An 18,605-nucleotide genomic window follows, 5' to 3' on the forward strand; every position below is an offset into this window, starting at 1 on the left:
CCAGACTGGTCTACAAAGCTACACAGAGAAATCCTGTCTCAGAAAATTAAAAAAAAACTGTCTGTGTTAATGTTTAATGGAAATAACCCACCTCATTAGAAATCACAAGTCATGCTATGTTTGAGTTTATCTTGAGTCTATCTGTTCTAAGCCTCATTTAACTAGAATTTTAACAACTCTGACATGGACATCTTTGTCTGATATTCATGCTACACTGAATTCTACTTATGATTCTTAACGAGTTCATTCTCTGTCTCTCATCTCCTGCACTGTTACTAACCATTATTTCTCTGTAGTTTCATGTTTTCCTTTTTAAATTACATCTTTTGTATTGACTTTTTCAAATTTCATATTTTTCCATCACTGAGTTGGCTATCATACATTTTATTTCAAGGGTATCTATTGGCTGCCTAACTAAAGCATTTACTGTCATTGTATAACAATTAAAAATGAAGTTGTTGATCACAGAGATGCAGTGCCTGTTCTAGACAGATGTCTGCATCAGAATTACATTACCTTGTCAAATACTGTTCCTATTTAATTTTATTCTTTGTGTATTTTGCATTCTTTATTTCCTGCTACAACATACATTTCAAGTTATGTTAAAAACATTTTCCCCATACTTTTATGATTTTATGGGAGTATGTATGGATTTGTTTTTTTCAGATATTTTGTCTTGACTATAAAATCATTTGTAAATTACATGTGTTTCATCTCAGAATGGACTATGAAAATTGTAACTATATTTAATTATGTATGCACACATATATAAGATGTATATTGGCTATTATCAAGAAGGTATATGTTCTCATTATTTGCCGAATTGTACACGTCTTATATTTATTATTTGGTTGAAGACAGGTATCATGTATAGATAGATTGATGCATTATTAATAAGTATGAACTGACTTGTGCATGCTCATATGGAACTCCACAATTTTGCTGTAGAAAAGGGTGTTATTTAAGTGGCCAGAGCTTCATAGGTGACATGTTATACAAAAATTTCCTTCCAGGGCTGGATGTGTGTTTCAGTTTTAGAGTGTGTGCTTAGCATGTGCAAGACCCTGGGTTCAGTCTCAAGAACCACACATACATATACTAAAAACAGAGCCAAAGGCTAAAATCCTGAATAGAGGTCCTTTGGATTGGTCCTAATAAAATGTATAGAATTCCCATGTTTAAAATTTAAAATGCCAAAAGGATTTGGTTTGGAAACCATTATGTCTTATATTGAAACAAATTCTAAATGAAGAATTGACAAACTGGCCCATTAGCAAACTGTAGCCTGCTGTCTCTTTTTATAAATAAAAGTTATATTAGGATGTATTCACACTCATTCATTTACATTCTATCTATGGCTACATTCCTGTCAGAACAGTGGGCACGGGCAGTTACAACAAATACTATATGGCTCATAAAGCCTATAATATTTACTATCTGACCTTTACTGAAAAGTTTACCGACAACCACACTAAATCATACTCTATATTACAGAATGAATTTATAAGAAAACTCTTCATTTTTCATTCATTAGTGGTCCCAACAGTAAAGATCTGACTTAGGGGCTACATAAGTGTTTATTCTTGATTCTCTTTATGCTCTCAGTTTGTTTCTGTGTATTTGATTGGGGTTATTTCTCTTCGTCACTGCCCCAAAATCTTTTCATTTAATAGAAGGTATAAGACACCCAGTGATATTTTGTATACATCTTTTGAGACAGTAGTCATCCCTAGTTGTTTCCTACTAACTTGAACTTATACACATGGTAAAGTATAAAATAGTAGCAATCCATCAATGAACTGATGAGATATCTGTGCATTCATTAAGTAAAATGCCACACATATTCCTTTATAAAGTGAAATTATCTGGTTTTCAATTTGGAATGGTGTCCACATAATACTCAACTGCATTGTATGGGAATTTACACACATTTGCTTTAAGTATGGATTAAATAGAAAAAGTACCAATTGCCAAAGAAAAGTTATGATTCAAGTTCTACACAAGAGCTGTTAGAGGTTAAGAAGAAACACAGAACATAACCAAATCCTAGGTCAGATGCACCACTGAACACAGACCTGGCTCACCACCTCTGTGTGTGGGGAGTGCAGCTCTCACAGTCACCCTGTGTGCAGCTTAGCATTAACTGTCAGAATTAGCAATGTCATATGTGCATTCTGTGGTTTAAGGGGCACTCATGTCTAGCCCACTAGCTCAGACACACAGATGAATTTGATCAGCTATTTCCCAGGATTGCCTCCTGGTGAGATGGCCCAAGACTAGACTTAGTACAACACTCTTTGTTCTCATTTACGGTGTGGAGAAATCCTTAATCTGAGAGACTCACTGTAGGTTGGGGAGTTTTGTTCCAGTAGATCTGTTTATAGCAATTTAAGATTGAAGGACTTGAACTGATGAGTTGAGGGATTTGAATCTTACTGTAAATGTTCTTACAGGGAAGGGCTTGCCTTAGGAGCCGTGGTTGATGCACACCTGAGTTGTAAAAGTAGGAGCTCTTGATTGAGATCAAGAAAGTTCAGTGTATGTGCACACCAGGATAGTTATTCTTTCAGTTTGGTGGAGAAAATAGTTTTGCATACACTGCTTTTCTTCAAACAGCTCAACTTTATTATTTTTTTAGAAATACTTGTTGAGTGGTCTGTCTCCCTTCACTTTCTTAGTTTATTCTCTTGTCTCTTTTGCCCAGGAGATTGCATCAACAGTTTGAAAGCTATAAGGAGCAAGTGAGAAAAATTGGAGAGGAAGCGCGGCGTTACCAGGGCGAGCACAAAGATGATGCCCCGACTTGTGGAATCTGCCATAAGACAAAGTTCGCTGATGGATGTGGCCATCTTTGCTCCTATTGTCGCACCAAGTTCTGTGCACGCTGTGGAGGTCGTGTGTCCCTGCGATCGAACAATGTGAGTGTCCTGTGAACATACGAGCTGCTCAAGAGCTGAACAAAGCCACCACAATTTCAAGCATGTAAACACTTACATGATCTGAGACTAAAGCATGTGTGTAGTATGCATAGGAATACATCCTTCCATGTTTTGTGTTTTTATGAGATGCAGAAACAGTACAATAGAGATGAACATAACACTGAATAAGTGTTTACGTGTGGGGAGCTTTATAGATGATTCCCACTTCAAGCCAAATGAATACCTGTCCAAAGCATTTTTTGAAATAAATGTAAACTTAGCACGACTAAGGATTATAGAATCCTTTAAAATAGCTATAATATATTAAGCAATGATTAGCTCCCATGATAGCAATTTCAGATTTACTATCAAGCCAAAGGATTAGTGTCCCATTCATCTCATGAGAGGTATTCGGGCATCTAAGGAACATATAATAAGCCAGATTTAAATGCTAAGGTTATGAGATGTATTCCTACCTGAAGAAATTTTCTAATTTTGCTGAAATGAGAACATGGGCCAGGCATTGGTGGTACACCCATTTAATCCCAGCACTCAGGAGGCAAGAAACAGGAGAATCTCTGTGAGTTCCAGACCAGCCTGGTCTACAAGCGCTAGTTCCAGAACAGGCTCCAAAGCCACAGAGAAACCCTGTCTTGAAACCCACCCCCCCAAAAAAGAGAACATGGTAATTTGCTGTATCCTAGTTTTAAGTTAGAATGAATATTTTGTGCTTTAAGATTCTAAATTAAAAAAAATTCTAGTATAGCAGAACCAAACATTACAATTTGTGAAATTCAAGACCCATACTAACAATTATTTACTCTAGAATACATTTGAGTGTTATACTCTTCTCAAATTGCTTGTGTTGGTACAGTAGAATTATTTGTAGAGAAATCCAAATGAATTTTTTTTGTGGTCGGGATCTGTGGTATAGTATTGAACAATTATGATCACTGTCTTAAAATTTTTCCAATATTTTGTTCAAGTATCATGTTGTCTAAACCATGTGCAGAATGTAATGTGCAAACATGTGCAAACAAACTTTAGACTATTAAAACTTTAACACTCTTGAAATTCTTCTAATTAGAGAAAATCAATTAATATTGGGAAGAAACTTCTCAGTTGACTATGTGTTAATTAGTTGGTCATCCCTCTTCCAGGGGAATTAAGACACTGAGTATAGTAAGCACATTTTATAATTTAATGTACAACCAATGTTGTCCCTAAATAAGCATGTCCATAACTATAAAACAAAGAGTAGTGCTTGTCTTTTATACTTGTTATGAGAGTGAAATAAAAAGAATTTAAACCAATGTCTTGTGTATAGAGTGCACAAAATGTATTTGTTAACCCCTCATCCACTTTTACTTTTGTAAGTAAGTAAGTTTTGTAAGTAGGGATGGATTTTTGCAGGTGGGTCATCGAGGTGTTTACAATACCTAACAGTCTGAAAGTTGCTGGCAATGGTAGTTAGTGTACACCAGCCTGGGGTTAGTGCTGGCTGGGTACTCACAGCTACTGAAGCTGTTAAATTCCTGTTATAGGGTTGAGGCATGCCACCTGCCACACAGTTGACTGCTGGTATATCAAAGTTGTTAGGGTCAAATTTAGGTTGTTTAAAGAAAATTGAGCTAGGAAGTGCCTTTATTCTTTGAAGCAGATGATAATGCCTGTTTTAGTTCATTCCTCTTATATTAAAATTACCTCAACTTGAAAAAAAATATTTAAAGAAACAAAACTAAAGGAGGACCAGCTTAAAATTTTGTCTTCTATGTAAGAACAAAATAGTGTATAAACCTGTTGTCTCTTATGACAAAATATTGAAATACATATAAATAATTACTATTTTTACTATTATAGAATAAGTCATGCTTAAAATACTTGAATTTCTCACATTTTTAATCTATGACAATTTTCATTATTATATATTTTTAAAATTTTATTGCTAACAATTTACACTGTAATTTAATAAAATTTTAGTATCATTCTATGTGTTTAATAAACTATTTTCAATATAAGGAGGCAGCATATGGTGAATTAGCCTTTCTGTCTGAAGATTTCCTTTGTTTTTTGCTTTTGAGATACTGCTTTGTCTCTAAACAATCTTGCTATTTATTGGTCAGTCCCAATTTTGGGATCTTTCTGCCCCAGCCTCCTAAATGCCAGGATTGCAGGTACTCATTAGGATACCTGATACCAAAGAATACTTTAAATGTAGAACTAGTCTAAAATGTAAAACTCAGTAGAGTGGGTCCAGTTCTTGCATCCAGCATGTACTTTATGTGTTTTAACACTTTGAAGAAATGCATTTGTTTATAGAGATCACTTAATTAATCTGTGGCTCATTCTTCTTTCTCTCTTCTCTCCCTGCTCTGCCTCGCTGGATGTTTTCCCAAAGGAGGACAAAGTGGTTAGAATCCATGCTTTCTTTTCTATGATTTGATATACTGTATTTTTGTGAACTTGATTAAGTGACGTTGCATGTAATTCTGTTAACCACAACATTTCACGATGCAATTTTATAATTGGAAGAGCTCATCCCTAGTTGTCATGAGATTGACACTGACATGAGCATCTGAGAACCCAACAGAATTTTACATTTGTGTATAAAGTTTGGGGAGACTGAATTCATGGAAATAGTGATATTTTGATATAATTACTAGCTTGCTATCCTTAGCTTTAGGATTTTTGGTGATTATTATATTTCATGAACAGTAAACTCTAATTGGCTTTCTCTTTTGAATACCTCTTAGCTGTGAAGGATGGTGATTTGAAACTTCACTGCAGAAGGTGACAAGGTATACAGACAGAACAGACAGGAGATAAAATTCAAATATAATGTAAATCAAATGGAAATGGTGCTGCTTTCCTATGGTGGAACACATGATGTTAGAATTGTCATGCTGGGTCACATTTTGCCCCTTTTCTTGTGAATAGCAATTGCTTCTTGGGGATGAGAGATTATTTTTAACTCTTATTAACTCTAGAAACCACAAAGGCTCTGTGTTTGGAAAGTGGGGTTCAAGTGGCATCTCCCATCAGCATCTCTTCTCTGCCTTCTGTATACCTTCCTCTGGTGTAAATTATAACTTACTCAGGGCTCATTAATTTCCCCAAGTGACAATGAGGCAATGAATATTTTGAGTTAAACATACCATTTCAGATGCCTTTGTTAATATCTTTCAAACATAACTGATATACTGCAGTATATGATGAACAAGCTTGACATTTAACTGCACGTTAATCTGTGGTTTCAAACTTCATGCACATTTCTGGCCATCAATTTTTCTATGCAAAAGAAACAAGGTTGAAGATTTATACAGCTTAGTAGATTTTCCCTAAATGTTTTGCCTCTGTTATTGGTGTGTGGGATCACCGTTTTAATGAATGATACATCTCATTAAACAAAATAACTGGATAATAATACATATACAGGATTTAACAAATACTATCACTTTGGACAAGTTGATATTTGAAATGTGGACTTGAGTTAACATCAGAGAATAAAAGGGTAAGTTTCTAATGGTAATGTTGTTCAGACCTGCTATACTTGCAGGCCTGGCCAGAAGCATCAAATGTATGACAGTCTTCCCATGATGGATGGTAGGTTGTTTTGGATTTGCTGTGTTTATTGTGATTGTTGCCTCCATATTGATAATCCAGGAAGACTTTGGTTGCAATGGAAATACTGGAAAATATACTGACTTTAAACTATTTTGCTCACTTCGATTGGAAAGTATGAATGAATTTAAACTACTTAATCAATATTTCTCTGAACACATTCTAGCCCATGAGGCACTTCAGTGAATCGATGTTCCAGTCTAAGGAAATTTATACCAGATTTTGTCCTTAAGCATATTAAGGAGAATAATTGAGTATTTCTTAAAGATTTATTTAATTTCTTGGTGTGTGTGTGTGTGTGTGTGTGTGTGTGTGTGTGTGCGCGCGCGTATATGTGTGTGCACATATGTGCAAGAGAGCCAAATGAAGCCAGAAGAAGCCAGAAGAGAGCATCAGATTCCTATAGGAGCTGAATTTATAGACATTTGTGAGCTACTTGACAAGAGTGCTGGGTACTGAGCTCTAGTCTGTGTAAGAGCAGAAAGTTAGGAGAGCCAATAGGCTATCTCACATGTCCCAGGATAACTGAGTGTTGAATTGGTGTTTGGTCTCCAGTACTTTCATTATTCTCTGGAGTGTGTTTTGGCAGTTGACAGAGGGGGAGGGCAAGGACAGAGACAATAGGTGAAATGTTTCAATAAATCTTTCTGCCAAAAGCCGCCGAGCCCCACTGCCACATGTGTGCTTTATGTCAGCCGCCTGCCTGAGTTAAGGCCCCAATCAATACACAGAAACTTGTATTAGGTTCAAATGCTGCTTGGCCAATGACTAAGATTCTCATCTGTTAGCTCAGTCTTAATTATCATAAATCTATATATTTTATAAGACTTATCTTATAGAGGATGCCTTCCACTGGCACCCTCTCTTGCCAGTGGCTCACATGGTGCCACTGGAGCAGGCAAAGGGGAAAGGGGACACTTCCTGTTTCTCCTTGCTTATATGAGTCTCCTTGCTATGTCACTTCCGGCCTGGATCACCACTTCTCTACTACATTTCCCAGAATCTTCATTGACTCCTAGTCCTGTCTAACTTCCTGTCTCATTGGCCAAACAAGTACTTTATTCAATAATCAGTAAGATGAACATACACAGTACATTCCGAATCATCTCCTCTTTTCTGTCTAAATAAAAAGGATAACTTATCTTTTATAATAACTGAAGAAAACTATAACCATAACTATCTTCAACTCTATCAAAGACCAGAGAAGGATAATATATAAACTCTAGAATTGACAGAGACATCTGGCTACTGAACAGTCATCCTAAGTTCCTCTGTAACGTTGGGGCATCCATCTTCAGCCTATAGGCCACAGTGTGTCTGGCACACTTCTCCATTCAACAGGAACCCTTCAGTACTGTCTTGTTTTATACATTCAGCAGTCATTTTTCTTGTGGGTCCTGCATGTTCAGTTAATACAGCAACAAACAGTCCAGGCAAGAGCAGTTTCTTGCCTAAATGGCTAATCTTGCCATGTTGAAAGCAAACTCCATAACGAGTTTCTTCAATGCCCATCTTCCTTTCTGATGTAATTGGTATGCCAGGAGCAGTTATGTCTCACTGCCAAGAAAAACCCTAAGCCATTTAAATGCCATATTTCTGTAGGTCTTTGAAAGGTTTGAAGAATACCTATCCATCTAAAATACATCTCTGTATATCTAGAAAACCTAACTAACCTAATTATAAGTTCTGACTATTATAGGTAAAATATCTGTATAAACACAATACCTAAACAAGAGGAGACATATACATATCATAAACTTGACTTTAAAGTTGTATCAATAAATGAAAATCCATACCAATGCAAAGTATTCATTCCTATATCCTATTCCCCCTTATTTTTTCTTTATGAAAGAATGAATAAAATTTTCCTTATGCCAGACTTCATCATCATGGTAATGCTGACTTCTGTTTGGTCTAATATGTTGGTTAAAATGTGATTAAAAGATTAGAGAAAACCGAAGGCTGTCTAATATGTATATATGTATGTATACTTTCTTAATTAAATCCAGCTAAATGTTAATTATAATTTTATTCCTTAACTATTTGAACGATTGTTTTAAAACATTATCGTTAGCTTAAGTCAGACCTAATTGCACCTTAGAAAACTGCCAATTCCTTAAAAGAAAGAGCTGTAATACAGAATGACTATGATGTAGGCTCCTATAATAGTTTATAATAGAAAATGATTTTGTACACATGCATACTTTTATTGGCAAAACTAATATTATGCCTTTTATTTTATACAACCCTAAAATATAGGGATATTGTAAAACTTTTCCAGGGCCTATTTAAATCAATTTTATTTTTGTTTTACTCCATTTGGTGGCAGAGGGTGGAACCTGCATCACCCCCTTGATGCTCAGACTTTCTACTGGTAAATCAAAGGGAAGAGTGCTCTAAATTCAATTCCCTTGTGATTTCCTATAAACTTCCATCGGTATTCTTCTAGTGAGAAACATTGGAGTATGAATACAGTAAACAAAATGAACTTGTTCATTTCTAATTTATCCAATATTCAAAAGATGTTTCAGGCTTTATGTTAAGAATATTTTATATATAAAAAACATCAGCATTACTCTGCATTTTCTCCAAATATGAAAACAAATACATATCTCCTAAAATGTATATATAAAATCGTTTTCTATGTTATGTTCATTATAATTCATATTATATTGTATATATAATTATATATAAGTAGGCATGGCTTCAGCTTCTCCTACAATTCCCCTTTTAGTCTAAAAGAGGATTAAAACTTAACAGTGTAAAGTATCCAAAATTAACAATCATAAAGGTAAAATATAAGAAGATACAACAATCTGCTTATGTCACATCCTAACTATCTATCTTAACTAAACCCTAAAGTCATCTGAGAGAGGTATCTAAGCCTGAACACCTCCTTCCAATCCCAACCATAAACAATAGGAAGCTATCCCTAACTAGGTATATACACTATCCTAAGTGACAACAATGGGGGAAAGGGGCGTAGCATCCTCCAAGTTACTTCCTGATGAAATGGGACAACGACAGCCTTGTGGGGTCCTGTAGGAAGAAAATGTTAGTATAGGGAAAGTCTTGAATGGATTGTATCCAGTCCATGCTAGGTGGGATTCACTTGATTGAAGATATTGCTTGAAATCCTCAACGTGATTGAAGTCGGTACCCAAAGCTCTGGCCTGAGGTTTGCCTTGAATGGGACAGTAACAACTTAATGTGAAGCTAGCCTTATCATAAGGTCTTATTTAAAGGATGGCTAATTCTTTGTTGTTGTTGTTGTTGTTTTTTCGAGACAGGGTTTCTCTCTGTAGCTTTGGAGCCTATCCTGGCACTCGCTCTGGAGACCAGGCTGGCCTTGAACTCACAGAGATCTGCCTGCCTCTGACTCCCGAGTGCTGGGATTAAAGGCGTGCACCACCAACGCCCGGCAGGATGGCTAATTCTTAAGAGCATAGGAAATTCCCTCATATGGACATGCCCATAAGCACACTGTTCTTCAATTACAAAATAAACAATTTTGGAGGTTTTCCCCTGATAAAATGAAATGCAAGCAAGTCAGAAAACTACAACTATTTTAAACAAGTGATTTGCATGCTTGCATTAAATACTTATTATTACTCTCAGAGTTGTCCATATTTAGTCCAATGGTGACAAGGCAGAGATTTATAGTAGACAGCCTTAAATCACATTTAGAACATGATTTTTAAGAATTTACTTGAGATCCATTTTTTTCCTAGAGGCTTTGGATTTTCTGACATTTCTCTTAGAAATTCATCTCACAAGATATTCTATATAGAGAGTTATGTAGAAAAGTGCATATATAGAGAAGATATATCAACAAAAATCTTAGGTTATATCAAAGAAGAACTTACATTTACATCAGTTGAATTACCCTAAAGGAAAGACAATAGATAAATTGCAAATATTCTTATGTAAGAGGTTTACGAAAGCTCTAAATTCCTTTGTGTCTGTCTGAGCATAGATGTGTACACACATGTGTGTCTGTACATACATGTGGAGGCCAGAGGTCAATACTGGGTGTCTTTCTCGATTTGCTCCTTCACTTTATTTTATTTTGTGACAGATTTTCACTGTATAGCCCTGGCTGCCTGGAACTCTAGGATAGGTTGGCCTAGAACACACAGAGACCCGCTTGCCTCACATTCCCAAATGCTAATGCTGAGATTAAAGATGTGTGCCACATTATCTGGCTCCAGTTTGTTTTTTGAGGCAGAGTCTCTCAGGGGATCTGATTTTACTAGAATGCCTAGCAATCCTGAAGGATCCCCTTGTGTGTGTATCAGTCAGTCAAAGGATCACAGCCACAAGTCCCACACCTGGCTGTTTAGGTCCCTGTGTTTATGTGGTAAGCATTTCATTGAATGAACTCCCTCTCCAGCTCCAGGTGTCTAGTTTTCATAAAATATATTTTAAGACTTTGATTCATTAGGGGCTGCAGACTTGGCTCAGAAGTTACGAGTGCTGCCTGTTCTTCCAGAGAAAGTGAGTTCAATTCTATCATCCACCTGATGACTCACAATTGTCTGTAAGTACAGTTCCAAAGGGGCATATCGCCCTCTTCTGGCCTCTGAAGGCACCAGGCATATTCATGCAAGCAAAACACTCTTATAAATGAAATAAAAATTTAAAGATTAATGAATTTGGCTTACTGTTTTTTTAGGAGCTTTTAATAGTTCACACTCAACACCACTATTATGGAAACATTTCATGATATTCAAGAATATTAGAGAGTTTATACGCTTGCTGAGTTTTGATCCTTTTCTCTATCACTATTTTTGATAGTTACAAAAGATGTTTCAGAAAATTATAGAGATCCAATGTTAAGCCTAACAAAGCTATAGCAGGCTGTAGAAAATTAGAATTTTCTAGTGTTAGCAGTTTTCACAGAACTAAAAACTAAGCTGGATAAAGTACTGAACATTGTCTTAAGATGTTGTTGTCAAATCTCTGTTTTTATACGTAGTTGCAGGATTTCCGGGTCATAAGATAACTCCATATTTAACTTCTTGAGAAGTTCCCAAACTATTTCCAAAGAAGAAAGTTGTCAATTTCTCCAGTTTTTGCCAGTATTTGTCATTGCGTCAATATTATCTCTCTTGTTCTTCCTCCCTGCCTCCCTTCCTCTTTCGCTCTGTAACCCCTCCATATCTGCACATCTGCAAACACACATGCACACACACACGTGTGTGTGTGTGTGTGTGTGTGTGTGTGTGTGTGTGTGTGTGTGTGTACTCATGTGTCTGTGTATGGGTAGGAATATCTGCTCATGGAAGGCAGAGGTCGGCCTCAGGGATACTTAAAGAAATCAACACCTTGTATTTCAGAAGTCTTTCACTGTGACCTGTCTTGCCCATTGGTCTAGGCCAGCTGGCAGTTCACCCTGGGGATCAGTTTAGTTGAGCCCCCAGGGGACACCATGGCTGACATTTTTATAGGAATTTTCAGTAAGATTTTTCATGCTTGTGTGATAGGCACTGTAGTGACTGAACCAGATCTTCAGACCCATGGCTTATTTTTTTTTCCTTTTTTTAAATTTAGAAACAATCATTTTACATATCAATTCCCCCTTTCCCTTTCCCTCCCATCCTCCTGTGCCCTCTACCAACTCCCCAACCCATCCTTCTCCCACTCCCCAAGGACAGTGAGGTCTTCAGGGGGATCACTAAAGTCTGTCACATCATTTGGGGCAGGGCCTAGGCCCTCCTCCATGTATATGAGCTGAAGTAGTATCCCTCCATAGGGAATGGGCTCCCAAAGTCCATTTGTACACTAGGGATAAATACTGGTTCGAATCTTACAGGTCCCATATCCTGCCCAGGCCTCCTAACTGGCACCCACATTTAGAGGGTTTAGTTCAGTCCAATGCTGGTTCCCCAGCTTTATGACTGGGGTCTCTGTGCTCTCACTAGGTCAGGTAAGCTGTTTCTGTGGGTTTCTTCAGCAAGGTCTTGATTGCTTTGCTCATTCTTCCTCCCTCTCTACAACTGGATTCCAGGAGTATGGCTCAGTGTTTAGCTGTGGGTACCTGCTTCTGCTTCCATCAGCTACTTGATGAAGGCTATTCATGAGGCCTGGTTTGGTTCTATGTTGGTTCTCCAGCTGTCAGACTGGTGGCGGCATAACTGGATGCTGGCATGTAGAAGATATCAGATAGATCCATATCTATAGCCATGCACAAAACTTAGGTCCAAATGGATCAAAGACCTCAACATAAATCCAGCCACACCGAACCTCTTAGAAGAGAAAGTGGGAGGTACCTGTGAACGAATTGGTATAGGATACCACTTCCTGAACATAACACCAGTAGTGAAGACACTGAAATTGACGCCTGAAACTGAGAAGATTTGGAAGGCAAAGGACACAGCCAATAAGACAAAACAGCAGCCCACAAAATGGGAAAAGATATTCACCAACCCCATATCCGACAGAGGGCTGATCTCCAAAATTTACAAAGAACTCAAGAAGCTAGTTTCCAAAACAACAAATAATCCAATGAAAAAGTGGGGTGCAGAACTAAACAGAATTCTCAATAGAGGAATCTAAAATGGCTGAAAGACACTTAAGAAATTGCTCAACATCCTTAGCCATAGGGAAAAAGCAAATCAAAACAACTCTGAGATACCATCTTACACCCCTTAGAATGACTAAAATAAAAAATACCAATAATAACTCATGCTGGAGAGGATGTGGAGAAAGGGGAATGATTCTTCATTGCTGGTGGGAGGGCAAACTTGTACAGCCCCTTTGAAAATCAGCATGGTGCTTTCTCAGGAAAGTGGGAACCAGTCTACCTCAAGATCCAGCAATTCCACTCTTAGGCATATACCCAAAGGATGCACATTCATACAATAAGAACATCTGTTTAACTATGTTCATAGCATTATTTGTAATAGCCAGAGCCTGGAAGCAACCTAGATGTCCCTCAACTGAAGAGAAAATGTGGTACATTTACACAAAGGAGTACTATTCAGTGGAAAAAACAAACAAAACAATGGAATCTTGAAATTTTCAGGCAATTGGATGGAACTAGAAGAAACCATCCTGAGTGAGGTAACCCAGTCACTGAAAGACTAACATGCTATGTACTCACTTATGTACTCATACATAAGTATGGATATTAGACATAAAGCAAAGGATTACCACCCTACAAAACACACCTCCAGAGAAGCAAGGAAACAAGGAGGACTGTAAGAGAGACATACACAGTCCCCCAGTGGATCAGAAAAGACAAGAGCCCCTGAACAAATTGGGAGCATAGAGGGGAGGGAGGAGAGTAGGAGGGGAAAGAGGAGGGGAGAAGAGGAGGGGGAGGAGAACATGTGGAATCAGGAAGATTGAGTGGCGAGAGGAATAGAGAATAAGAAAAGAGACATAAATAGAGGGAGCCACTATAGGTTTAAATCTGGCACTAGTGAATTATACAGAGATCCACAAGGATGACCCCAAATAGGAACTTAAGCAATAGTGGAGAGGCTACCTTAAATGTCCTTCCTCTATAATGAGAATGATGACTACCCTAAATGCCATCCTAGAGCTTTCATCTAGTAGCCAATGGAAGCAGAAGCAGAGATCCACAGCTAAGCACTGAGCCAAACTCCTGGAATCCAGTTTCAGAGAGGTAGGAGTGACCAACAAAGGTGTCAAGCCCATGCTGGGAAAACCTGCAGAAACAGTTGACCTGAGAAAGTGGGAACTCATGGACCCGAGTCTTTGAACTGGGGCTTCTGTTTTTTATAATTTTCTTTAAATATCCTGTATGAAGAGGAATCATATCTCATTCTTGTTTTTAAAAACCATTTAACCAGATAGTTAAATTAGTTTGGTGCCTTCAATAGTTCAATTTGATAGAGAATTATAGTTTTCTGCTACTATGTTTCTGAGTTAAAAATTCTTTGGGCACATGTTTTTCAAAAGGCTGGCATACCTCCTGCCTTGGGAATCAGTTTACCTCCTGCCTTGGGAATCAGTTTCTCAGTCAGTGGTGTCACATGCCTGTTATCCTGGCGCTTAGGGGCTGAATGAAGCAGGAGGCCTGTGAGTGAAGTGACTGCTTTCTCTCTGTTTTGAGTTTGATGTGCTGAGCCGCAAGAAAGAGCCTGTCTTCCCCCACACCCCCAAATCACTTTGTTCAGGAGGGTTTCTGTTGAATTTGTTACATCATCATTCTATAAAAGCTGTTCAAATAGAGTTTTGCATAGCCCTGTGCTAATCCATCTATCCTTGCATTCACCTTTATTCATTTTTATTTATTTTCTTATATTGAGTCATATACTTAATTAGTTTTCTTTTAAAATTATCTGTCTGTTCACTAAACATAATTTTGTTCTTTATAATACCAATGTGCTTTCTGATCAGTGTAGTATAAAAGTTATTCATTATTAAAAGAATCAATTGCATTCCATCACTAAGCTTAGCCAAGCGGTCCAGAAATTAATTATGATTATTAGGAATAAAGCCCTTTCCCTAGGTAACATGCACTCAGCCATTCATTTATTTGTTCTAGAACTTGCAAAAGAATTTTTAGCATGACTTGTTAACTTCTGCATTTAATATAAAATACATAAGCCCTCTAGTCTACTAATGTGGTCTTTAATTAACTCAGTTTGAAGATATATATGTATATGAGGCGTGTGTTACATTCAGTATAATATTATGTTTATCTATTATAATTTGAGACATTATTTCACTAAGGAATAATTTCCATTTTTTGTCCCTGTTAGTGTGTAAGATGACTGAACTGCAATTCAATTAATATTTCTGAGTACTCAAGACATTCAGTGCCAAATGCACCTTTCACCCATTTGCATACAAGCCATGATCGGTTAGATCATGATCACTCCTGAAATTATGTATATTAGAACAGTTTTAAAGATATTCCTAAGACTTACCAAGAATGTGTTTGCAAAATATATTCTGAATTTATTGCACTTTGCAAATAGTTTAACTTTGAAAGATATGTTCAAAATCTAATTACTATGAACTTGGAAGTTAGATGTTTAGAATTTAATAATTCCTTAGTTTCATGCATCCCATTGCTATAGAATTTATTAAGCAACTGTATAAATTAACAGTTAATTATTGTATAATTCCTTTATCTTGTACTTCCTGTTTATAAAAATCTTTCAATAGCAGATAGTATTGTAAATCTTTCATCTGTGTTGAATAATTTTGTGTGTTTCATCAGGAGCATCTGTGGTGTAAAATAATTTCTTTCCATAAAAATCAATCAAATGCCTTTATTGACAATAAAGTGCAGTTGCAGCAGATTACATGTGTAAAAGTAGAGGACTGTGCCTTCTATGGAAAAACATGCTTTGTTAGCCTTAATTAATTCCAGGGATTTTAACATGTATGTGTCTTTTAAACTACATAAAAGCTGACCACCCATGTCAGTCATTGAGCCATGTGTACACTTTAAAGACCAGTACAAGCAAATGCACATATGACAGTCGTAGGGAAAAGGCACACAACATGTATTTGAAACAAAGGAGATATCTTCAATGGAGTATCTAAAAGTAGTCAACTCATGATTACTGGGACATATCACTGCAAAGATAGTTTAGTTTACTCAAGCTAAGATTTTTACTTTTAGATCTGATTATGTTTTATTATTGCCTTTTGTTTGTCAACATTGTTAATTCCCTGGTAGTCTTCCTAAGTCTGTACATTTGATTTCTTCTTGGTATTAACAGTTCCTATAGTTGCCCATCTGGAGAACATTTTGAGAAATATTTATAGCTGTTTATTCATCAGTTGGGTAGACTAAGCTCCCAGCTAACAACTACCAACATCCCTGAATAATATCGTTCTTTATACCTTCATATCTTCTTTAGTTTCACTAGCATTAAGATCCTTGGTAACTTTTCCAGCTGATGATGGTCTGGTTACAAGGCATCCTCAGTGTCCTTGCCCATTTGGGATGCTCTCGGTGTCTCACAGGGTTAGTTTTTGCATCTTTTTTATTTATTCCGTTTAACACATTCTACTGCTGTTAAGAAACCTTTGCAGGTTTGTGTTTCATGATGAATATGTCATTTGACACATTAATTGGGAATTAAATGATTTTAGACATATGATAAATGTTAATGTCATTAACATTTATTAGATTTCTCTTTTGACAAAACTTATACTACCATCTTTTTTTAGATAGCATATGAACATTGTCACCTGGAGTAGCCTTTCCTTTGTATTACATGCAGGATATGATTTCTTTGATTTTTCAAGAGCTCTGTCTATTCACATTCTTCTGGATGTGTAGAAACCAAAATACTGTGCTCCATTTAATATTGGTTAGCAAGTAAATATTTCTCATTTCATCATTTTTTCCTATTTCATCTTTTGTTTGTTTACACTGTTTGATGGCATGAAAGTTGGACTGTAATATGGAATATTCAATATGATAATAGAAAAGGTATCAGGATGCCTAAAATAAATTAAATTTATAGCCAATGAATCTGGATTTCTATCTTTTAAAAAACAGTCTCTTTTTTAAAACAAAATATTTAAATCCATGGGGCCTCTTGTACTTATCAGTACTTATCCCTAGCATAGGAATGGATTTGGGAGCTCATTCCTCATAGAGGGATACTCCCTGAGCCTAGACACACAGGAGAGGGCCTAAGCCCTATCCCAAAGGATATGACAGACTCTAAAGATCCCCTATGGAAGGCCTCACTCTCCTTGGGGAGCAGAAAGGGTATGGGATAGGTAGGGTTTTAGTTGGGGAAGGGGGAAGGGAAAGAGAGAAGGGAGAGGGAACTGGAATTGACATATAAAACAATCTTGTTTCTAATTCAAATAAAAAGTGGAGAAAATGAAAAAAAACATTTTTGAGACTCTTTTTAATTTGTTCATCTTCATGATAAAAGAAAGAGCAGAATAAAGCCATAACCATTGCTTTATCATTGCTGAATAATGGTTTGCATTCTGTCCTCAGCTGAGCTGATTACCTCATTGGTTATTGCTGATCTTTTTGGCACTCTTAGGAGTTAGGGTTTGTGTTAGGGCTTAGGGTTTACGGTTAGGGTTTGGCTTAAGGTTAGTAACATCAGTGTGTTTTCATGGAAAATGCAACATTTTAAAAATAACACTTTGATTCATGTTTCATCTTTGAAGTTTGAAATTGTTCCTTTTGTAAATTCATTGTAGACAAAGAGGAAAGCCAGTGTGTGTGTGTGTGTGTGTGTGTGTGTGTGTATGAGAGAGAGAGAGAGAGAGTCTGTGTGTGTGTGTGTGTGTGTGTGTGTGTGTGTGTGTGTGTGTGTGTGTGTGTGTGTGTGTGTGTGTGTATTTAACTTGTCAACTTTATGAAGGATGAGAAAATGGTACCATATGGAGAAGCCACACAGCAGGGGCTTGAGAGCAGTTCCCATGGTTCTCAATGTCTCTTACTCTAGCAAGACTGTCTTCTTCCTTTCATGTGTGGGTGTATTTAGTTCACTTCCACTGCTGCATTAATCATGCTGGCTTCCAGTCACTCTGGGTTCCCCTACCATATTAATATCTTTAGCAGAGTACTAAAAGAGAACTCCATCCATCCATCCACCCATCCACCTCTATTCATAAGTATCTGTTCATTGTTATATTTATGAAGAGTGTGAACTCTCTTTTGCTGCCATGTTCCCAGTGTCACAAAAGTTACTTGGCAGGGCTTTACTCAAAATCTGTGATGAATATTGAGGAGTGCTTAAGCTCTAAGCTTATAGAGTCAGCCTCATGTGGCCAATATACTGTGTCACTTATGAATTGCCACAACCTTCCTAACTTGAGTATTCCACCAGGCATGGTGGTGTTGTATTATTTGATTCCATATTGACTGTTAAAGTAACAGACTTTTTAGTATAAAGCGGTGTATAAAGGCATACTCAGCTCTTAAAGCCTTTTTAACTTTTCTTACCAAGTGTCCCTAGCTTGTCCTTACACTAAGACGCTGTGTTATTTACCTCAAAGCTTTCTTGAGAACCCCATTTACTTCCCTGGCTTTTCTTTGTCCATTTTGGATTACAGTGTAACCATTGCTTTTTTAACTCTGTATTATGTGTTGCAAATATT

The 18,605-nt window shown here is 36.9% G+C and overlaps 1 protein-coding gene across 8 annotated transcripts in view; it reads left to right on the top strand.

Moving 5' to 3' along the window:
• The window catches only part of Rims1 (regulating synaptic membrane exocytosis 1), a 474,432-nt gene that overhangs the window by 203,782 nt on the left and 252,045 nt on the right, over positions 1-18,605 (top strand). For 5 of the 8 annotated variants that reach the window (XM_035453142.1, XM_035453143.1, XM_035453144.1 and 2 more), the window contains exons 4-5: positions 2,705-2,918; positions 5,317-5,328. In XM_035453142.1, coding sequence (XP_035309033.1) covers positions 2,705-2,918; positions 5,317-5,328 — 226 coding nt within the window. Of the gene's footprint in view, positions 1-2,704; positions 2,919-5,316; positions 5,362-18,605 lie in introns of those variants that run through there. The other 3 variants (XM_035453185.1, XM_035453187.1, XM_035453186.1) reach the window with 2 other exon arrangements.

This window comes from Cricetulus griseus (assembly GCF_003668045.3).
Source record: "Cricetulus griseus strain 17A/GY chromosome 1 unlocalized genomic scaffold, alternate assembly CriGri-PICRH-1.0 chr1_1, whole genome shotgun sequence".
Taxonomy (NCBI): domain Eukaryota; kingdom Metazoa; phylum Chordata; class Mammalia; order Rodentia; family Cricetidae; genus Cricetulus; species Cricetulus griseus.